Consider the following 24,513-nt stretch of genomic DNA (forward strand, 5'->3'; position numbering starts at 1 on the left):
ATTATAGGCAAATCTTAAGGACTGAGATGTAATTTAACCCTCCCATAGAGAAACAACTTTTAATAATAAGATCAAGTGGCTTGTTGATCAACTATAGTAATGACTACAAATAAGGAAAACAACAATCTGTTATTAATGTACATAGTAATTTCTTTTTATATTTCTCTTTTTTTTTTGTTATATACCTTTTATTGTTAAGTAATGAATAAGACTGTAAAGTACGATTTTACCCTTATAAAATTGATGTTACTGAAGAAAATAAGAATATTTTTTATATAATCTTATAAAGGGAAACAATTTTTAAGACCTAAGGGCTAAACTGACAAATTTTTATTTCCCCACATACTTTTTCTCTCCCTTTTCCTTTCCTTTTCCTTTACTACCCAAAGAAAGAAAATAACAACAATTACTTTCCTTTTTCCTTTTTCTTTTCTTTTCTTTTCTCTCGAAACAAACAAGGCATTTAAAATATATAAAAGCAAAGTCAATAACTCTCTGCCTACTCTTACCACTAAGAATGGCTTAACTTAATACTTTTAGACACGTAATGTCCAGCTCATAATCATTTCTCAGTCTTATCTTTATCCGTTAGATAAACTAAAAAAAAAAAATTCAAAACAAAAAATTTATTTTCCCTCATCCTTCATAGGCCTTTTTCTCGGAAACCAAACAGAAAATATAAAGAGATGGAAAAAAAAAAAAAAAAAGTAGAGAATCAAAAAAAGAAAAAGAATCACCTCAAAAGCCTGAACTCTGTAACCAGAATGGAGAAGAGAAGCCGCCATTTCCAAGCTCAACTCATCCAAGCCAACAAATCCAACAACACCACTACCAGACGCCATTTTCTTTGCTTCCCTGTGATATGCTTTTAGCTGTGGATTTCTTGAAATCAGAGTGTGCTTATTCTTTTTCTTCTTCTTCTTTTTTCTAATGGTTAGAGCTAAAGGTTTTTGGGAATGAATGACAGAAACGATGAGTTTAAATTAAGAGGCGGAGTCTGGTTCCGGTAGTCCATTCCAATACGTAAATATAATAAACACAAGAGGGCAAAATGTACAGTGCCTTTCTTAAAAAAGTCGCCACCTCCGCCCCCACGTTTTTCAAACTGGCAATTCCTTTTTTTTTTTCCCTTCTTCTTCTTATTATTACATTATTAATAATAAAAAAAAAAAGAAATAAATACACCCGAATTTGAAATTATTAAACGTCGAAGTGTTCTTAATTTTTATCTCACTAAAATAATAAACATAAATCTATATTTATTTCTAAAATAAAATTTTATTAATTAATAAATTAGCTCTAGATTAATAATTATATAATGATATTTTTTATATCAATTTTAAATAATCTCGTAGAAAATATCTTAATCACGTATAAAGATGTGAAACTTCTTAATATGTATATTTATTTATTTCTAATATTTAGAAATATTATATTGATACATAAATTTATAAATTTATTATAATTAATAAATAAATAAATTATATTTTTAATTAATTTTTCAAAAGTAGATTTTTAGCTATGTTTTTAATTATAATATTAACTATAGTTTATTATAAAATATGTTTTATTTTTGAAATTAGTAACCAATGATATTCATTAATTTTATATAAAAATAGATTAATTAATAAATATAATAAAATAATTTTTTATATTTTCTATATTAATAAAGTATTAAAATATTATAATTTTATTAAAGATTTAAAAAAATCTTAAATTATATTGCTTTAATATATCATAATATTATAATTAAAATAACAAAATAAAAAATTTATATTAAATATTGTAAAAAAGAATATTTCAACTCAGATGGTAATAATTTTTTTTTAAAACAGGGTGTAAAGAGAATTTAAAAAGTAAAAACATACAATTTACTGACTAAATTATTTATTATTTATTTTTTCTTTATCATATTTAGTAAAAAGATTATGAATTTACTAAATCACACTCTTTTTCTTTTTTACTTTTCGGTGTAATGTATAGGACAAGAGAATACAGACACTTGACTTGCTTTCCTTTTTCATTTTCTTTACTTTTGTTTCCTTTTCTTGTTTTTTGTTTTCCTGATATTAACCACAAAATAACCAATAAAAGGAACCGAAGAATGGCTGCCTCCGTACATGGGCTCCACCGCATGACAGGGAAGGTGCGCGTATCTAATACGGACGGATAGGACTTTTGGAACAAATGCTGTCACCACCACCATTCCTTAGGGTTTTGGAGTGCCATTCCTGAGTCTTGTATGAAATTTTTAAATTTTTGTTATATGATAATTAGTTATTTTTCTAATATTTGTTGTTATTATTTTTGTTATAATTTTTTTTAATTTAAATAACTCCAACTATATTTTTATTAAAAATTATGTATACATTTATATAAATTATTGTTAAGAATAATAAAAATATAAACTATATATTATCACTATGTACGTGACATATTAAAAATTTATATTTATATATATATTATATAGGTCGGCTAACAGGGCTTAATTCAGCTTGTAATTTTTAAGTATTGGATTGAGCCTGGTCCAATATGTATATAGGCTTAAATTTTGACCTAGCATGCACATTTTTAAAAGTTATGAACATTTATATAAATCATCTTTAAAAGTTATAAACATGCATGAGTGGCTTAAAGTACAAATTTTGTGTATAATGCAAAAGAATTTCGAGCTAACTTAGATGACTCTGGTAGATATCCAAGCCCATAAGTTAGTTTAATAGAAAAAAAATTGCTAGATCAATCTCTAGTTTCTTTTGTATTTTTTCTATCCATGATAGGAGGGTCAAAAGACTATAGATTTTACAACTCGCCGTAAAAACTGATCTAATGAGGAGGAGAAAACTCAAACTTGAGACTTCTTACTCCCAAAAGCAAACGATCTTACCACTTGATCTTAATCTTAAGTATAATTTATTTTGTATTATCATAAAAAGAAAACATAAGATGTTATAAAAACATATATAATATAATAATTTAGAAATTAATATGTACAAGTAAATTTTAGAATTTAAGAAATATGAATGTCATTTCGAGACTAACACATCTTTGACTACCAGACTAAAGTTCAGAATCTTTATATACTCATTTTGTATGAAACTTTTAAAATTTTGTTATGATAATTAGTTACTTTTCTAATGTTTGTTGTTATTATTTTTGTTATAAATTTTTTTAATTTAAATAACTCAAACTATGGTTTTATTAAAAAATTATATTTATTTATAAAAATTATTGTTAAGAATAATAAACATGGAAACTATATATCTTCACTATGTACATGACATATATATATATATATTTATTTATTTATTTATATTACATAGGTCGGGTTAGAGTCTAACTGGACTTGACTCAACTTGTAGTTTTTATGTATTGGCTTGAGCCTGGTCCAATATATATATGTAAGCTTAAATTTTAACCTAGCATGCACATCTTTAAAAGTCATGAACATTTATATAAATCATCTAAAATTTACAGTTCATGCTTGGGTGGCTTAAAATAAAAATTTTGTGTCAAGTGCAAAAAAATCTCGAGCTAACTTAGATGAGTCTAAAGGATATTCAAGCTCATAAACTAGTCTAATATTCAATTAAAAAAAAATGCTAGATCAACCTCTAGTTTCTTTTGTATTTTTTAATTTATTGGAGAATCAAAAGGCTTATAGGCTTTAACAATAGGAGTAGTCGTTCCTTTACACTCGCATATAGTAAGAAGGAGAGGACTCGAACTTGAAACTTCTCACTCCAAAAAACAAACGCTCTTACCATTTGAACTAAATTTCAAGTATAGTTTCTTTTGTATTATCATAAAAAGAAAGCATAAAATTTTATGAAAACATGTATAATATAATAATTTAGAAATTAATATATACAAGTGAATTTTAGAGTTAAGAAATATGAGCTGCTTTAAAATATTAAGGACTTAAACATACTAAAATAATTATTTTTTTTGCATTATAGTAAAATGTTAAATCGTCGGATATTGGTAAGATATATTATTAAGCCTCTAAACTAGTCTATTTTATTTTACTGAGCCATTGAAATTTTAAATTATTTTATTGAGCTTGCATTTGTATTTTTTTGTTTTTTTAAGGATTTCTTATATATATTTTATGAGATTTTTGTTTGTTCTAGTGAACCCTTGTATTATTTTTTTATTTTTATTTTGGTTAAGGATCATTAAATCTCAATACAAGTAAGATAAAACAAAAGCACAATGAATTAAAACAAAATTTAAAGGATTCAATAAATAAAAATAATAAGTTCAAGAGGTTAAAAATACATTTTGTCATATTAAATTTAAAATTTTAATTATGAAATAATAAAAGTCTATATGTATTCTAAAGGTAAACACTTTCTATTACTGGATGTTTATTATATTAAATTTAAAAATTTAATTATGAAATAATAAAGTTCTAAATATATTTTAAGAGCAAATACTTTTTATAACTCGATGTTTGTCCCCACATTATGGGCGGATTACTCTGATTATTGAATTAGATAATATTTAAAATTATAGTAAATAATACTTATTATTTTATAGGATTAAAGATCTTTAAAAAAATGACGTTGAAATTTTAGAATTTTCATTTTATTTCTTATCTAATTCTCATTTATGACTTCATAAAAAATTTGTATTATATGCAATCTCATGGCAATACTTCTAATATAATGGTCGTCAATATACACTTGAAAAATAAACTTAGCAATTAAATATGATTAAAATATAAATAAGAAATAATATATGCATATTTTTATCATATTCTGTGAAAGTATTTTCATTTTTATTAATAATATCTTTCTCTATTGAGTGATGTTTTTATTTGAATTGCTTAGAGATTATTGTTTTAATTTTTTAATTGCTCAATCTATCACTGTAACAATCTAATGCTCACTTTAATAATTTTATAAGTCTTCATAGACTAAGTTTCAAAACTTTGATGCATGCGCCAGCATAGCCCTTAAGGCTTCTCCTTCTACAACTACATATAGGACCATATTCCTTTTAGGTTGTGAGGGTCGCAGTATTGGAGGGGCTATAAAATATTCTTTGATTTTCTCAAAAGCTATTTGACATTGTTCATCCCAACCCATCTTCTCACCTTTCTTCAACAGCTTGTAAATAGGTAAGAATATCGATGTAAGCTTTGCAATGAACCTATTGATATTTTGTACTCTTCCCAAGAAGCCCATGACTTCTTTCTCTGTCTTGGCCGCAGGCATGTCTTGGATGGCCTTTACCTTGTCTAGGTCTACTTTGATTCCATTCTCACTCGCTGGGAATCCCAACAGTTTTCTTAAGGTAACTGTTGAGATTTTGAGTTGTTAGGGTTGTTAGGATATGATAAGTATTTATCTTTTAAATTTAAAGTCTAGCTATTAAGAGTTTGTTATTTAGTTTCTATCAAAGTCTTACATATAAGTATAAATATAAGGCTGATGTATCTCTTTTTGATATCATAATACAATAATGAAAACCTAATTCTTAGGTTATTTCTTTCAAGTTGGTATCAGAGCCTACCAAAAAAAAAAAAGGCTTTGAAACACTTAAAACAACATGAGTGGTAGAGATGGTGAACCATCTGGATCGAAACCTATTATCATTCAATCTGAAGGAGCATTCAATGCAGGAATTACACTTACAGAATCAAATTATGATGTATGGTCTCAACTAATGGAAATGCATATTGCTGAAAGAGAAAAGCTTTCCTATATTCGGGGAAAAACAAAATCACCACCGAATCGGGAGGATGGGTATGAAAAGTGGTATACTGAAAACCAAAAGGTGAAAAGATGGCTGCTAATGTCTATGAGTCCAGAGATTATGAAGCGATATTTACGCTTATCCACTGCCCATGAAATCTGGACTGCTTTATCAAAAGCTTTCTATGATGGCAGTGATGAGTTGCAGCTCTTCGCCTTAAACCAAAAAGCATTTGCAGCCAAACAGAATAGAAGATCTCTCTCTGAATATTATGGAGAACTAACTGCAATTTTTCAGGAATTGGATCACAGTGACAAAGTGGTCATGAAGGATCCTGATGATGTGATTGCGTACAAAAAATCTATTGAACGACTACGGGTGCATATATTTTTAGCTGGACTGGACGATCACTTTGAGCAGGTTCGCGGAGAAATCTTACGTCAGGAGTCTACTTCAGGCCTAGAAGAAAGCTATGCCCTGATTCGACGAGAGGAGAACCGCCGTGTAACATTAAAAGGAGACTATGGAGACTCCGATGCTGCTGCTATGGTGATTCGCAACAAGTCAAAGACATCTATTGATATTAGAAAGTCCACACAAAAATGTACTCATTGTAATAAGTCAGGCCACATCAAAGATTGTTGCTTTGAGCTTGTAGGCTATCCAGATTGGTGGGATCAGAATCGAGGATCACAAAGAAGGAAAGCTAAGAATTCCTTGATTTCCGTTGTTGCTGAAACCAAAACAAGTGAGGACAATGTTGAATCAACTTCAACATTAGTAGTAACCACAAGCAAGGAAGGTAAGGTGTTTAATATTTCTACATCTGTTTGTGATAATACATGGATAATTGATTCTGGTGCTTCAAATCATATGACCTTTGATTCTGGACAGGTTAAGAAACTTAGACCATCCTTACAAAAATATGTTTTGATAGCAAATGGTAATGAGGTTCCAATTATTGGAGAGGGATCTATTACTGCCACCAATTCTTTAAATTTAAACTCAGTTTTAATTGTTCCATCATTAAATTACAGCCTTTTATCTGTTTCCCAAATAACATCAGCTTTGTCTTGTATTGTTATTTTTTGGCCCAATTTCTGTTGTTTTAAGGATATCCAAACGAAGGACGATTACGTGGTATTAGGCGAGGGAATTTGTACTACTTGGACATGCAATCGAATACTTCTTCCAAGTTGCATCATGCGTTTGCAATGGATGGTCCAAAGAAGGAAAAAAATGAAGTAGAAATCTGGTTACAACATAGACGACTAGGGCATGCTTCTTTTGGCTACCTAAAAAAGTTATTTCCTGGTTTGTTTAACAACATTGATGTTTTTATTTTTCGTTGTGATGTTTGTGAACTTGCCAAGAGTCATCGAAGCTCTTTTTCATCAAGTTTTAATAGAGGTCATTTACCTTTTATGATTATTCATTCTGATGTTTGGGGTCCATCTAAAATTTCAACTTTGGGGGGATCTCGTTGGTTTGTTACTTTTATCGATGATTGTACAAGGATGACTTGGGTGTGCTTAATGAAATCTAAGAGTGATGTGAGTGCATTATTTCAGAAATTTCATACACATGTTAAGACTCAATATAATGCACATATTCAAGTGCTTCGCAGCGATAATGGTGGTGAATACCATAACTCTGAATTGAAGCATTATTTGGAAGAAAATGGAATTGTCAATCAAAGTACATGTGTTTATACACCCCAACAAAATGGGGTAGCTGAAAGGAAGAATAGGCATTTACTAGAAGTTGTTCGTGCCTCATTGCTTCATGCAAAAATGCCATTATCATATTGGGGAGAAGCTCTTACTTCTGCTGCATATTTAATTAACCGAAGTCCTTCACGGACTTTTGATTTTCAGACACCTTTTCAGGTCCTTAATGATACTACAACTGCTCCATCAACATCAAACTTACCTCCTCGTGTCTTCGGCTGTGTAGTATTTGTACATATTCATAAACATCACCGCCATAAGCTTGCTCCTCGAGCAATAAGATGTGTGTTTCTTGGATATGCAACAAATAAAAAGGGGTACAGGTGTTATTATCCTCCAACTCGACGTATGTTCATATCCATAGATGTAGTCTTTCATGAAGATGTGATGTATTTTGAGTCTGAATTTCCGGAGGAGAGACATGAAGAAATTCAGACATTAGATTATCAATTTCATAAGGAGTATGAAGTGGTTGATAATGGTGTTGGTGATCACTCAGAAAATCATGGGATACGTATTGAACAAGAAGATCTAACTCCATCGATTGAAGAAGAGTCCTCAAGTGAAGATGTAACACCCCCATCACATGTTAACCAATAAACATTAGCCAGGAAGCATACAAGCGTCGTAGAATATATACTACAGGTAGATAGGTCAATATGTAGGTTGTTAAGAATCCAGACACAAGGTTATTAACATATAAACATATGATTTTACTTAAACATCATTTAACAAGTATTACAAACATCTTCTTATGCCTTATAAGGCATACTTCCATATATATCATATAACTGCATACAAAAATGCATCAGGAGGAGACTTCACAAAACTGGCCCAACTTGACAGAACTGCTAAAAGCTAAACTTCGCATACAACCAACGAATGCACTACTATTTACAAACCTGAAAAGAAAAATTTTAGAGAGGGGTGAGCCTCCACGAAATAAATAATCAACATAATCTATATCACATACACTTAATACAATTTCCACCCAATCACATAACTTTCCATGATATTCATAGTTTAGGTATAAAGTCATACCATTCTACTCAATTCATTACAACCATCATAGAAGAAATACAATTCAACAATTATGGTTAGTTCTCACGGCTTGTGGATCCCCTTTAATGTGCTGCTCCGCCTCATCCTCACATATCACACACGTAAGCTGCTCCGCCTCATCTCACATTATACACTTTTATAGCCTCTCTAGGCTTTAGCCTCCCAAGGCTTTATATATATATATATTTTTTTTTTCACAGGGGAATCCACCATTCACATGCACATATGCACTTAACATCACAATTCAATCATTTCACTTATATCATATTTCAGCAATAACAATTGTTCCACTCAACACCAATCATTTCCATCTCAGTCATTCAAACATAAACAATATTAAGCAAACGCAACCATTTGCGGAACATTTGATTAAATATATGAACATAGCAAATATTAACTATTTACTTACTCAAAATATACTTATTCCTTTAGCATATAAGAACCTCCTTTCTCCACAACTTCCTTTCCAGGCCTTTGAGTACCTGTCAACACATTCATCAATTCACATTTCATGCATATTACAAATATTCATGTAAATGCGAGTTCTAATGCATTACAAGATCATCCCCTCTCTAATTCATAGGTCTAACTCTTCCTCTAAGACTCTCAATTACTGTTTTAATATCCTATAAACATTTTCCATCTAGTTAAATACCAATTTAACTCAAATTAACATCAATAAATTGCATAAAACTAATCTCCAACATTTCTGTTTTCTAGACAGAATTTAGTACCAAGGTATATTTATTGCTGGGCAAAATTGGCTTAATACAAAAATCTCATATTAAATAGACATATCCATTTATGCGTCTAGTTTCATCTCCAAGAAGAATTACTCAATTCCGACTTCTATAGATTTAATTATTTTCAAATTACTGAGCAAGGGTCATACAGCTAGTTGTACCCGAGCAGCAATCTATTTGCTCAATTTAAGCAACCAAAACGGCAAAAATAGCAAAATCACAAAACTACAAAGTTATAGAGGACTCTTTAAACTTTCCATAGACACCAATTAAGCTTAATTTGGACTTATATAACCCATGTTATGCCTAACATACAGAACATCAAGGTTGCTGGAATTTTGACAGTTTTCTATCTTAACATACTTAAACTTAAATCAAGCTTAATCTTTATGCAATCATTCAATACTCTACTAATTCATGATAATCAGACCTTTAATTAATCAATGAGAGCATCAAATAAAGTTTTTCCAATTTGTAATCAAGAACCCTAATGACAAATTAATAACACTCAAGTAACAACTTACCAATTTCAGCTTTTGGGTTGCTAATATGCTTAAATCCTTTAGCTTTAGCTTGGCTCCTTCAATAGTTGGCAAAATCCTATCTTAATCTTAAGTTTTTCTAGGTATTTCACTCCTCTCTCTTATTCCAAATTTTGTGTTTTTGGCCATGTACGAATTTTAGAGAAATGAAGAGGTAAAATGAGCTTACTCATGGTTCCAATTTCCAATATTCCTCTCTTAATGCCACCACCTACTAAACTATTTTTATCACCCTAAATTAATTCTTACTAACCATATATAGGTACTAACTTTTAATTGTATCTTTTAAGTCCAATCTATTTACCCAACCTTCAACTATTGGTTCAATTAAGTCTTAAGGCTTAATACACATAACCCAAATACTTAATCAACTTATCTAAATTAATAATCTAATATCATGCTTCTTATTCTCTACTTATAATTAATATATATATGTTCTCATAAAATAAAAATATCATTGATATACCATCATATGTCCAATGATTAAATGTAAATGCACATAACATGGATGATGAGAAAATGCAGGCGTTACAGAAGAAGACCCTGAATCCCAAGCTGAAATACCACGCCAATCACCTGCTGAAGATATTCCTATTCTTGAACCCGATCCACCGAGAAAACGATTACCAGAACGATCCACTAGAGGTATTCCTAAACTTAGTTATGAGCCTGAAATTTCTAGTAAAGTTAAATACCCAATGAGTCATTATGTGTCGAATCATAAACTGTCAGAATCAAATAAGTCACTGTCAAATCAATTATCTACTATATCTATTCCTAACAGTGTGCAGGAAGCTTTATATGATCCAAAATGGAAAGCTTCAATGAACGATGAAATGAAAGCCTTGCAAAAGAATGAAACATGGAAGCTTGTTGATTGTCCAGCAGGAAAGAAACCAGTAGGGTGTCGTTGGGTCTACACCATAAAGTATAAAGCAGATGGCACAATCGAGCGATTCAAAGCAAGATTGGTAGCAAAAGGATACACTCAAATCTATGGGATTGATTACATCAAACCTTCTCTCCTGTGAGCTAAAATCGATCGTAGAGTGTTATTATCCTTGGCTGCAAATTTGGGTTGGTCATTACAGCAGTTTGATGTTAAGAATGCTTTTTTACATGGTGAATTATCCGAAGAAATCTATATGGAGCTTCCACCTGGATGTATGTCAACAATGCAGAATAGGAAAGTTTGCAAGTTGAAGAAATCGTTGTAGGGACTGAAACAATCTCCACGGGCATGGTTTGGGAGATTTTCAAAGTCTATAAAAGCTTTTGGATATCATCAGAGTAATAGAGACCATACCTTATTCATAAAGAAGGCAAATGGGAAGATCACAGCTCTCATTATCTATGTGGATGACATGGTAGTTACAGGAAATGATCCAGAAGAGAGGAAGACATTACAAGAATACTTGTCCAAAGAGTTTGAAATGAAAGACCTGGGTTGCTTGAAATATTTTCTTGGGATTGAAGTTTCAAGATCAAAGAAAGGAATTTTTCCCATCCCAAAGGAAGTATGCATTGGATTTATTGCATGAAATCGGAATGTCGACATGTCAACCAGTTGACACACCAGTTGAGGAAGGCCTGAAGTTGTGCATTGAGGTAGACCAAGTACCCATTGATAAAGAAAAATATCAGAGACTTGTAGAAAGATTAATGTATTTAGCTCATACAAGACCCGATCTTGCGTATGCTTTGAGTATTGTTAGCCAATTCATGCATAATCCTGGAGAAAGACATATGAATGTCATAAGAATCTTACCAGTATTTGAAGTCCGCACTGGAAAAGGAATTTTGTTCACTCAACATATGGATTGGCAAAACATGAGGTTTACACCGATGCCGATTGGTCGGATCAATCGATGATAGACGATCAATCGCAAGATATTTTTCGTTTATGGGTGGAAATCTTGTGACATGGAGAAGCAAGAAGCAAAATGTTGTTGCTTGGCCTAGTCAGAGGTCGAGTTCGAGGAATGGGCTGTTGGTGTGTGTGAAGCCTTATGGTTAAAATAAATTTTGGAAGATTTAGGTTACGACCGAGGCGTACCAGTTAGATTGTATTGTGACAATAAAGCGACGTGATATAGCTTATAATCCAAAGACAAAGATGATCTGGACAAAGCATGTAGAGGTTGACAGATTTTTTATCAAAGAGAAGTTGGATGAGAATATCATAGAATTGCCTAAAGTATGTTCCGAAGATCGGTTGGTGATATCCTTACCAAAGCGCCTCGAGTCACATGTTCTTTAAGTGTCTAAGCAAGTTGAGCATGTATGATATTTATGCACCAACTTGAGAAGGAGTGTTGAGATTTTGAGTTGTTAGGGTTGTTAGGATATGATAAGTATTTATCTTTTAAATTTAGGATATGATAAGTATTTATCTTTTAAATTTAGAGTCTAGCTATTAAGAGTTTGTTATTTAGTTTCTATCAAAGTCTTACATATGAGTATAAATATAAGGCTGATGTATCTCTTTTTGATATCAGAATACAATAATGAAAACCTAATTCTTAGGTTATTTCTTTCAAGTGTAACTCCGAAAATACACTTCTTGGAATTAAGCATGAGGTTGTTTTGTTAGACCCTTTCCAAGAACTGGTCCAATCCCTTTGTATGTCCTTCACGGATTTTAGTCTTGACTATCATGTCATTAACATATATTTCCATTTTTTTATGCATCATGTCATGTAACATTGTAACAGCCATTCACTGATAAGTGGGCCCAACATTTTCAAACTAAATGGTATAACTCTGTAGCAAAATATTTCCTATTTTGTGATGAAGGTTGTTTTGAGCTTGTATATAAATGATATCATTATCTAATTATACCTTGAGAAATCTTCCATTAAGGAGTACATGGAGTGGGATGCAATGCTATCCATTATCATATCTATGTGCAATAGAGAAAAGTCGTTATTGGGTGAAGCTTTATTGAGGTCTCGATAATCCACACAAAAATCCTGACCTTTCCATCCTTTTTTAGAATTATAACCATATTGGCTAGCCACGTTGGATATTTGACCTTTTCTAAGAACTTGGCCTCTATTTGCTTCTAGATAACGTCCTTGACCAATTAAGCCCATTCTTGCAAAGATTACACTTCTCAACCTTCATAAGCAAACCTTATGCCCTCTATCATTAATGTATCTCCATGCCCATCCCCTGTCACTACGTTTATTTCTAATCTCCTGAAATTATAGTCATCTAAATTGAAGGGAGGATAAGGTACGATTCCTTCTTGATCACTTGTCTCATTTTGTTTATGCATTTTGTTTCGCTCTATGTGTTATATTATCAAGTCAATGGCTTATTATGCTCAATAGCGCCTTTTTCTACTTCTCTAACACTCGACACTTTTTCTGTTGTATATTATTTTAATGGTAGTTTCTAGTAACTTTATCCACTTTGTCTGAACATTGGCAAAAGAGCAGCATTGACATAAAATCTTCAAATTAAATATGACATGGTGCATTTAGAAGTTGATATTTTTTTTTGTATTATGATTAGATTATTATTTTTTTCTCTTTTCTTTTCTTGAAAACTTGTTTCAGAGACAACCAAAACACAACTTATTGGACTATTTGTACTCTTACTAATTGCAATAGGACTCTTGGCAATTTCTTATTTTTTGATCAGTGTAATTTCTATTAATTTTCTTTCTTGTTTGTCTCTTGTTGGGTCCGTTAATTTGTCAAAGCTCATTGATATATTAAGATGATTGAGCTATCTATGGCATACACTCTGGTTTAAATAACTAGTAACACATATAAGAGGAAGAAAATATAAGGAATAGCATGGAGTTAGGAGAGTTAAGAATCAGGAGTAGGAAGGATTAGAATGACAAGTCTCTGATTCCAAATTAAAAAATAAAATCATGAAAAAAAAATACTACACATCACTTACAATCTTACAATCCATTTGTTTGAGCAATAGAACTCAAAACAAAAACACATTAATTACTTTTGTCCACCGTAATAAAGAAAGAACAAAAGTTCATACTTTATTTAGAAAGACAAACTAGCCAATAATTAAAAATAAGAAAACAAAAACAAATGGAGAAGAAGGTTGTTATTAATGGGCACATATGGGTATGACTGTTGGGCAGAGATGGCGACGGTTGTTGCATGATGACGATGGTGAAGGCGACGATTGTTGTGCTATGGCGCAACAAGGTGATGACTTGAGGAAGAAGGGATGATCGTGAGAAACTTATTCATCGAAGTTGTTCTTCTTCATGTATATTTTGTGTTATTTTATTAAATTTTAAGGTTAAATTTTTGTTGGATACTGGAGAAAAAAACTCGATAAAGAGAAGCTTCAAATTTGAATTAGGATGAATATCTTCATCTTCCATGTTGGAGTCGGCGGTGGATGTGCTTGAGGAGAAAATAGTTTTTTTTTTTTTAAGTTCTTTTTATCTTTTAAAATTATTTAAGTAATGAATATTTTATTTTTTGTTATTAGATTTTTTTATTTTTTAAAATTATAAAATAATGAATATTATATATTTTTATTATTATATGTGCGCGGGATACTCACGCATGAACTAAAGCACTTATTAGAGGGGTTGATGACATTTTTTGCAAGTATACAGGGCAATTGGGCCAAGAAATTAATTTTGAAGGGATTTGGACATAACTAACAAGTTCAGGGGCTAATTTGCTACTTAAGCCCAAACTAGACACAAATTCTATTCTCATTTCATCCCAAACTCCCATCAACCCTCTCATCTCAAGCCTCCACCAGTTCGCCACCCTCACAAACCCTCAATGCCGTCGTCAGCCTTGCTGTCTTTCCGTCGCTGTTGCTGACGTCGCCGCTGATGCCATTTCCGTCGCCCTTGCTGCAGCCGTCGTAGCCCTAGCTGCAGTCGCCTCCACCCTTGCTGCCGTCGCTGTCGCTGCTGCCCTCTTCTCAGCCGTCTGCTCCAGCCTTTGAAGTTTGTTTGAACAGGGATTTGAAGTTGGAATCTATACTAGGTGAAAATTTACATGATTAATACTCTATTATCAGATTGCTAGTGTAGTTCCTCTCACTTATGCTCAAGTAGTGGAACAGGAATTCAACTTGCTTCTGAAATTAAATATGAAAATTGACATGTTTTCCTATCGGTCCTATTATCTTTTCCTTTTCTTGTGAAATCAGATCTGTGCGTAAATGAATGGGTCAATTATTAATAAGATAATAATGTGTGTACATTATGGACTGGTTCAAGAGCTGTATTTATGACCTTTTTATTGCTGTTGGTTTCATGTCTTATTCTTGCTTACGAACAAGAAAAAAGTGTTTAGTAGTTCTATTATTTCTTGGCAGATACGAAAACATGGTCCTTAGAAATCATATTTCATAGCAGAATCAGTAAATGGATTTTTAATTTTTAGATCATATTATGAGAGTTTTTCTTTTCTTTCAACTAAATCAAAAAATATTTAAACTGATTTTACTATCATATGCAAATGATAAAAATATTATTTTTATTAAAAAGTTAAGATTTTTCATTTGAACAAATATATTGGTTGATCTTTTGGAATTTAGTTTTGGTTAAGAAAGAGTACACAAATTATTTACTAAAAGAAAAGAATATTAAGAAGAAAAAGGGTTGTTAGAATATGCTGATCTTTCTAATTTCCAAGCTGATTTGTCTATTTCATCTAATGATTCGAGTATTAATTTGTGCGGAAGATTGGCTTCGTGCTTTTTATGGTTTCAAGAGGAAAGCAAAAGTGAGTATATTAATACTTTATACACTTAAAGTCGAATATATGATTTTCATACAGTCATATTTCTTACTGACTTTTTAAATTTTCTATGTGCATTTAAAAGGTCAAGCCAGATATTCAAGAGTTTTCACTAACTGAAAAGCTTTGTTAATACATAAAGTGAGTATTCTCATATTTCTAATATGTTTTTTGATGTTGAATATTGACTGATATTTCTCAAATGGGGTGTTGTGTATGTTTTGCAGGGCAATTGCTATTTTTGTAGTGTAACCAAGTAGCTCTTAAATAATGACAAATTGATGATTTGTTTAAATTTTAAGTTCTAAAGGGATTGTGAGGCTGGTTTATATGCTCTTTTTAAGTTAACACAGTATTGTCTTTTTTTTTTTTTTTGTATTATTGGTCTTTTTGCTACAAATTTGGAGTTTGTATTTTATTTTGCTATATCTGATACTATCATCATTTCTTGCTATAATTTTAGATGTTGATTAAATAATTTTTGAAAAATGCTTAACGAGCTCGAGCTCGAGCTCGAATTGTGCTTAATGAACTCGAGCTCGACCTCGGATTGTGCTTAACGAGCTTGTTTTCAATATAGGCTTACCGAGCTCGAACTTTAGCTTTTGTAACGAATCAAATTCGAACCGAGCTCGAACTATTCATCGAACCAAGCGTTTTGTGAACCGAACTCGAGCTATTCGCAAGCGTAATTATTTTCACACGAGCCGAGCTTGAGCTCGATTATGAAAGCTCGAACTGAGCTCGAGCTTCTGCTAAAATTAAACGAACTGAATCTGAACTTGTTGATATTTGGCTCGGCTTGATTCGACTACAGCCCTATAAAGAAGAGAGCAGAATTAAGGAAAATAATTTAGGCCCTTATATGTGGGCACATAATTCATCCCCAAATAAAATAGAATCACAAATAAGATAACTTCCCTCAAGTATCAAAATAAGATGCTGCATTAAACATCTTACATCAAAGCTATGTGTTTTCCAATTTTTTTCTTTTTGTTGTAATTATTGTATTCTCTCATCTTAGTAGTTCTCTTTTCTGAGTACTAACCTAACTTCATCTGTTCATGTAGCAAATTTGATGAATATTAAGTGCAGAGGCGAATTTGCCATGGAGAACTCTGATGAGGAGAAAGATGGAGGTTTTGGGAATTATATGCCTAAAGAACTAAGTATGAGTGTAGCTAATGGTACCAAATTTGTAGATGAAGTACTAGCTGGTCAAAGTGACCGTTGTTTGGAAAATTTCCGCATGGATAAGCAGGTATTCTACAAGTTATGTGACATTTTGCAAGCCAAGGGCCTGCTACGCCATACAAATAGAATCAAGATTGAGGAGCAATTAGCCATCTTCCTATTCATTGTTGGGCATAATCTGCGTACAAGAGCTGTCCAAGAGTTATTCCGGTATTCAGGAGAAACGATAAGTCGTCATTTCAACAATGTTTTGAATGCTATTATGGCAATTTCATTAGATTTCTTTCACCCTCCAGGATCTGATGTTCCATCAGAAATCTTGGGAGATCCTAGATTTTATCCTTATTTTAAGGTAATGCAGTTGTAATGTATGTTCAGTATCTCCTTTGAGGATCCCCTGTATCTCACTTTAAAACTTTAATGAGTAGGATTGTGTGGGAGCAGTTGATGGCATACACATACCTGTTATGGTTGGTGTGGATGAACAAGGGCCCTTTCGCGACAAGAATGGATTACTTTCTCAAAATGTTTTGGCAGCTTGCTCATTTGATCTCAAGTTTCATTATGTTCTAGCTGGCTGGGAAGGCTCAGCATCAGATTTGCGAGTTCTAAACTCAGCTCTTAAAAGGCGTAACAAGTTGATGGTCCCTGAAGGTATTTATGCTCTTTGCACATTATGGCTTAATACAAAGATGTTCTGCTACCCAATCAGAAAGGACATATTCATGTTGCATTTCTTGGATGTTTACTTTTATTTGTATCATGTGTATTGTTGAATTTATTGCATATTGTTGCCTTTTTATGGTTATAATTATTTTCTATCATTTATTTATTTACTTACTTACTGTTCTCTCTTCAACTCTCACTGAAGTTATATTGCTGTTATTGGTTCCGTGTCATGCAGATAAGTACTATGTTGTTGACAGCAAATATGCAAATTTGCCAGGCTTTATAGCCCCATATAATGGGATTCCTCATCGATCAGATGAATATTCCAGTGCTTATCATCCTCAAGATCCCAGAGAACTATTCAATCAAAGGCACTCACTATTGAGAAATGCCACTGACCGTATCTTTGGGGCTCTGAAGGCACGATTTCCTATATTGATGTCAGCTCCACCCTATCCTTTACAGACACAGGTTAAGTTGGTTGTAGCAGCATGCGCAATACACAATTATATTCGTAGGGAGAAACCAGATGATTTAATTTTTAGAATGTATGAACATGATAGTATATTACAAATGGAAGAGTCATTGCCCCCACTAGAGATGGAACAGCCAATGATGCAGGTAGAGGAACAGGCTCTGGACATCGGTTTTGACACAGAACAGCTTGAATTTAGTTCACAGTTGCGAGACTCTATTGCCAGCAGTTTGTGGGATGACTATATTCGTGATCTGTCAGCTATGTAAATGGATTCTTTTGAGGTTTTAGTTTCAGGATAGTGTTGGAATTCTTTTCAAGATGGGCTTGTAAAGAAAAAGGCTTTTACTTCTCGGTGTACATTGGCATTTTGTCTATAACGATATGAAATATATTGGTAGATATAATTTTACCAGTGCTTGCTATGTAAAAATGTTTGCAAGCTTGGCAGGCCTGAACCTATTTGTTATCTGATGTGCATTTTTTCCCTTGATTTACATGGGTATATAAGGTATAGTAGCTAAAGTGCTAAGCAGCAACGCAAATTCTGTAATGCATGAGTCAGCTTACAGCCCTGATATTGTGTTTTTTTTTGGAGACTTTCCTTCTGTTAATGAAAATTTCTTTTGTAGTGAAGCAGGTAAATTGATGTTTTTACATATAACCTTCAGTTTGCAACTCTTTGCTATGCATTTATAAAAGCTACAGGAAATTCAGCTTTTCATTTTGTAAATTGTAAAGGGAAGGAGAACTATTATTAGATCCTCCTTTTAAAAATTCTTCAATTTATCATTAAACAGAGATATCAATTGTAAAATGAAAGTTCCAAAACATTATCATATACCAAAAGTGAATGGACTATCTCACTAGGACATTTTAATGGATAAGCATGATTTGAAGATATGATATTCGTAATCTACTACCATGATAATATCATAATATATGCAAAAGTATGAAGGGACATAAATTTACTGAAGAGTATCATATGATTAATATTGATTGAGTTTAATTTTATACTAATGTAATATAATTTAATAAAAAATACAAATAGGTGGTAATATATAGTGATAAATTTGTACGAAGAGTGAAAACATATGAGAGCGCTCCGTGAAAAAATTGTAAAAATATATAATAGGAGCCGATGGTAACTTTTAATATCTTTTTAATCTCTAATTTTATTATTATTTTTCACTTTGGTCTAAAATTGAAAAATCTTTTCAATTTGATATAATCTCTTATTAATTTTGTATTTAAAAATTCATGAATAAACTATATTTTATATTTGTATTCTACAGGAACTATAGATAAATAAATAAATAAAATGTCAGATGTAAATCATATAAGTTAAGGTAAAAGAAAGAAAAAAAAAAAAGAATAGTGTGGAACAAAATAGTAATAACAATATATTAATTTATATAAATAAATAGTAGTAGTATAAAGTTAAATTTATGTAAAAATAGGATACTAAAAAATTGAAAAAATAACTATTTTTACCGATGAAAGTACACCATCATACTAAACTAGCAATAAAATTCTATATGCATGGTTGATGTACATGAAAAATTTAAGTTTTATATTTCTTTTTATGCTAAATTAATACTCATTATCATTATTTAATTATACTAAGCTAATATAACTTTATTAATATATTAGTTGTAAATTTATCTTAATATACTGAATTAGAATTTTTAATCTCAATATTTTTGTCTATTATGTATATAAATTTGATGTAGTAAACTACCAACTAATATGTTATCATCTTATAAGACAATTAAATTAAGCTAATAAACATATGGGGTATGCATATTAGATGTATTCAAGTATGTTTTCTAATTTTTAATTATAATTATATTATTTAAATAATTAATTATATGTGCACTAATTCTATACGATAGAAATGATGAGTTTTGGGTTTTCACTAATGGAGATAGATTTACAACAAACTTTTGTATCTGCATCTTCTAAGACGAAATTTTTTTATTTTAATAAAATATTGATTTTCTTTTTATACATTTTATTCTTCTGCTATTTTATATTGTTTGCTTATTATTTTTTATTTTTTTCATAATTGCGTTTAAAAAATATTATTGTCTCGAATGAGGAAAAAGAGAAATTAAATTTGAAGAGTCTTTTCAAGAAAGAAAAGGAGAAATGTGATGAACACTAATGAGTTTAATGCATCTGGTTCTTCTTCAATTCATGGACCTTCCAGTTTACTTTACTCTTTCATGGCAGATGTATTTATATGGAATTTTATTCGCACCAAATAATTATGAAATTGAAGGTTTCAGAAATTTATAACTTCTTATGTGATACTAAGTTAAAGTTTTAATGTGGTTCTTACGAGGCTCGTAGTATTTCTTGTTAGGTAAATCAGTTGTCTAATTAGATGTTTGAAAAATACTTCTAATATATGTTTTTTGAGTTAGCAAAAATATACTTATAGTATATCTTTTTTGAGTTATTAATTTAGTAAAAGTATACTTATAATATATCTTTTTTCTATTTTAAATTTGTTATATGTTAATTTTATATTCAGTTAGTGAAATTATATTAAAAATATATTTATAATATACTATTTTAATAGTTATTTTTATTTTTTATATTCTAATTTTATATATATTTTAAGTATTCCAATAAATTTACTATTAATATTTTAGTATGGTATAAGGACTGTTTGGAGATAGGAATGCAGGTACTTCTGTTGATGCCGATGATGATGGAAATAATGCAATTGAGAAAAATAATGAAAATAAATTGTATTATTTTTTCAATAATTTTATATTTTAATTTTTCTTATATTTTTTTATTATTCTAATAAGATTTTATATATTTTTTAAACTTTGATCATAAGATTTTTGAAGGCAGTAATGTTGAAGGTGTTGATAATATTGGGAAGAATGTAATGGAGATAGATGATGATAAGTTGACGAGGTATAGAGTAATTATTTTCTTACATGAAAAGATATTGCTGAGATATTTATAGTATATCCGTTTCTTAGTTTTTTATTTATTTCAGTTTTGAAGATTATGTATATTTTAGAATATTAAAAAGAAAAAATAAGATAATGTTGAGAATTTAAATAAAAATGATGATGCAAAAGAAGATGATGATGGTGATGAAGAGACAAAAGATGACATGAACAAACTAAAGAGGATGATGGTGACGAAGAGGAGAAAAAGAATGATGATAATAATACGAGAGATGAAAATACTGAAGATGATGGAAAAAAGACATTATGGTGATGATTCAGATTCTAATAATGATAGTAAAAGACCTGATCGATATAATATTATCTTGAATAAAGGTAATATTGTTGTTGAATTGAGAAAAATAGTGGTAGTGGTGACAAGAAAGACAGAAAAAAATTAGAGGGGAAGGTGTTGTTCAAAATATTTGAAAAACTAAAGTAGATGATAATAATGTTGATAATTATGCTTATCTTTTTCTCACGTGTTTTTTGTTAATTAGTTTATATATTTTTATTAATTTTGTTAATTATTTTATTTATTAATGTATTGATATTTTATTTTAATACAAGAGTCTTGAAGTCCAGTAGGAGAAAATAAGTATTCTACCTATATTTTTTTTAATTTTTTTATAAATAAGTGACTAAAATACAATTTTAATTGACTTTACTTATAAAATTAATTAAAATTCATAAATATATATCAAAAAATTATTATTTTTATTTATTTTTTAAACATTTTTCATGATATTTTTATTATATATTGAGTTATGGTCATTGCCCAAAACTGTGTATATTTTATACGGTGTATTAGCTTTGAAATTTTTTTCTCTCTTTAACGACCTATTTTCGCTCAATCTTTCCTTAAAATATGTTTAAGGAATTATATCTCATTTGAAGAGAATACAAAAGCTCAGGGAATATATGAATAGAAAAAGGAATAGATATATATTCCTAATGAAAAATGTTTGAAAACCACATCTATAGCGATAAGGACTTGAGTTGCGAGAGAAAGGCTTGGAAGATTAAAAGAGATGTATATATTAATATAATAAATTGATTTGTATTTAAATATTTTCTATAATTTTTATGACTAATATGATATCAAAGAATTAAGGGTAATTATTATGGTGTTAATTATTAAATCAATTGGGAATAAACAATAAAAGGAAGTACTTACCCTTGTTAGACTTTTAAACCAAGAGTTTGGAATATAAACGTTTAATTGAATGTTTCTGAAGGATTTTAAATTGAATTTTTTTAAAGGACTTGGATGGGCAATATGTGTTGTGAATATGATTATAGAAATGTTTTTAGTAGGAAATAGACTCATTTTACAAGAAAATTTAATAGATTTATATATATATATATATATATATATATATATATTTAAGGTCTTTTAGTAGTTTATTGGTATGTTTTATATACATAAAATGTGAAAATATATGCTTATTACCTCACTTTAGCCTTATTGTCTAATTTGATGTGTTAATAACCAAAAATGGAAAATATGAGCTAAATATACATAAATGGGCTTAAATTGGACTGATGTTGCTGAGTTTCAGAATAAAGACAAGTGAACTATTAATTTCACAAACCTAGCCGAAAAATACAAGGCCCAGAATAGGAAATTAATTAGTTATTATATAATTATGGATAATTATTTTTAAGTTGTTTATTTTATTTAGGATCGTTAGGTGATAACTGTTAGAGATGTTGTGCTTAGAGAAAGATTATGCAAAAATAGTAGTGGAGATAAATTAAACAAGAGGAGTTCAGCCGGCACTTGCCTGTTATTCTTCTCTCTAAAATTCTCTATAGTTCATCTTCCAAAAACACTTTAGTTAGTTTTTATATAACTCTTTAGAGATCTAAGAAGATTTTCAAGAAGTAGAGAGTGAGGATCAATCATCTTCATACCTTGAATTTTTAGATTTTGAGGAAGCTTTAATTTTCAGCTTTAATTTTATATCTTTCTATTTAATTACAATGACCATCGATTAAATATATCAGACTAATTTTCATAAGTGTTTAATTTAGCTTTTTACATATGTACAAACCTTATTTATTTATGAGTTTAATGAATAATTTCTTTACCTTCATAACTTTATTATTTGCATCTATTATTGTTGGTTGACCACCATATCAATTTAATAACAATATTTGTTATGAAAATCTTTAGTTTGTATTAGAGATACCATCTTTCCTTTAATATATATTGGTATAAGAATCTAGGTTACATTATTAGTTTGAGTGACTTAGGAAAAAGGGACATCACCATCTCATCTATTAGATTTGGAACTTAAGGGAAAATAAGGAATTACTAAATATTGGCTAGACTAAATACTATTTTATCATATAGTTTATATTAATCATTCCATTTGCATATTTAATTTATAGTTTATTTAATTTCTTTTATAAACCTTAAACTATTCTCAAAATATTAGCTTAGAGTGTTTAGATTTATTTTTAGTATTTTTATATGATAGTTAGTCTTTATAGTATATGCTCTACAATTCCTTATGAGATCGACCTTGTAGTGAACTTGCTCGTACTATCATTCGCTTCGTACACTTGCGAGCACTAAGTTTGAGACATCAAGTTTTTGGCGCCATTGCCGGATAACCATGTCAATATTATATTGATTAATTGTCAAGTTTTGTTCTTGTGTTTTTGTATGTTTCTTATTTAGTGCCTTTGTTTAGTTTTTAAATTTTATTTTTAAATTTTTAGATCTGAAAATTTTCTTTTGATTTTGTATGCCTAGTAGGAAAACAAGATTAGGTGATTCATCAACTTAAAATCTCTACAACTTGAGATCAGTTGTTAAAATGGCAGAAGAGGACCAAGAAGTAGAGAGTGAGTTTGTACCTCCAAAACTAGGAGAAGAAGAAGAATCTGAAAAAAAAGCTAGAAGAAGGATTTGAAGAAGAGGTTGAAATAATAGCTAATGACCAAAGAAAAGTAGCAACTGAAAGGCAAATGGCCATGAAGGATTATGCTCAGCCTATAATTGGTAACACTACTTCATGCATAGTTCTAGGTGATGCATCTAAAAATTATTATGTACTTAAGAACATCCATTTTAATATGCTCCTTTCATTCTATGGTATGCCTAGTGAAGATGCATTGACATTTATTAGAAAATTTTATGTTATATTTCCATTATCTGGACTAAATGAGGACCAATTAAGGATGATATATTTTCCTTACTCATTGAAAGAGAAAACAAAGCCTTGGTTGATGACCTTGCCTCCTAATTCTTTGAGAAATTAGGATGGAGTATATAAAAAATTTATAAGTAAATTTTACTCACATCAAGACCAAAGAGTTAAAGACTTAAATTTCTAACTTCTATAAAAAGAATACTGAATCCTTTCATGAAATATGGGATCGCTTCAAGTCACTTTTATTGCAATGCCCACATCATGAATTACCTACTTCTTGTAACTAACCAATCATTCTATGATGCTTTAACACAACAATATTAATATATGGTTGATAATACAGTTAGGGGTGCTATGTTAGAAAAAACTGTTAATGAGGTTTATGACATTTTTAAGACAGTAGGAGCCAGTTTGCAACAAAAGAATGTGAGGACAAAAAGAATAGGAGTGAATGAAGTTATGTCTAATAATGAGATGACTATGTAAATAGCTGAATTAACTAAACAAGT

General features: G+C 30.2%; 2 protein-coding genes and 1 non-coding gene across 10 annotated transcripts in view; 1 reads left to right on the forward strand and 2 right to left on the reverse strand.

The window, feature by feature from the left end:
- LOC8283129 overlaps nt 1–1,112 on the reverse strand; it is a 29,130-nt gene extending 28,018 nt beyond the window's left edge. For both annotated transcript variants that reach the window (XM_048371662.1, XM_048371661.1), the window contains exon 1: nt 738–1,112. Coding sequence is in view for 1 of the 2 variants with exons in the window: in XM_048371661.1 (XP_048227618.1) it covers nt 738–842 (105 nt within the window). In the remaining variant the exon portion in view is untranslated. The remainder of the gene's footprint in view (nt 1–737) is intronic.
- A 12,462-nt stretch (nt 1,113–13,574) lies between these two features.
- LOC8263895 lies at nt 13,575–18,326 on the forward strand. Of its 7 annotated transcripts, none has more exons than XM_025159407.2 (6): nt 13,576–14,771; nt 15,475–15,515; nt 15,616–15,671; nt 16,601–17,076; nt 17,153–17,378; nt 17,629–18,326. In XM_025159407.2, the coding sequence occupies exons 4-6, from the start codon at nt 16,609–16,611 to the stop codon at nt 18,135–18,137; spliced, it is 1,203 nt and encodes a 400-aa protein (XP_025015175.1). In that variant the 5' UTR covers nt 13,576–14,771; nt 15,475–15,515; nt 15,616–15,671; nt 16,601–16,608; the 3' UTR covers nt 18,138–18,326. The 7 variants fall into 7 exon arrangements, with proteins under 7 accessions (XP_048228009.1, XP_025015175.1, XP_015581869.1 ...); XM_048372051.1 differs by having other exon boundaries at nt 13,577–14,771; nt 15,457–15,515; XM_015726383.3 differs by lacking the exon at nt 15,475–15,515.
- Nucleotides 18,327–24,166: 5,840 nt separating this feature from the next.
- LOC112536624 lies at nt 24,167–24,272 on the reverse strand. The gene has a single exon (XR_003080600.1). It is a non-coding gene; the product is annotated as a small nucleolar RNA R71 (small nucleolar RNA).
- Between the last annotated feature and the right edge of the window lie 241 nt (nt 24,273–24,513).

Source organism: Ricinus communis, chromosome 3, assembly GCF_019578655.1.
Source record: "Ricinus communis isolate WT05 ecotype wild-type chromosome 3, ASM1957865v1, whole genome shotgun sequence".
In the NCBI taxonomy this organism is placed as follows: Eukaryota; Viridiplantae; Streptophyta; class Magnoliopsida; order Malpighiales; family Euphorbiaceae; genus Ricinus; species Ricinus communis.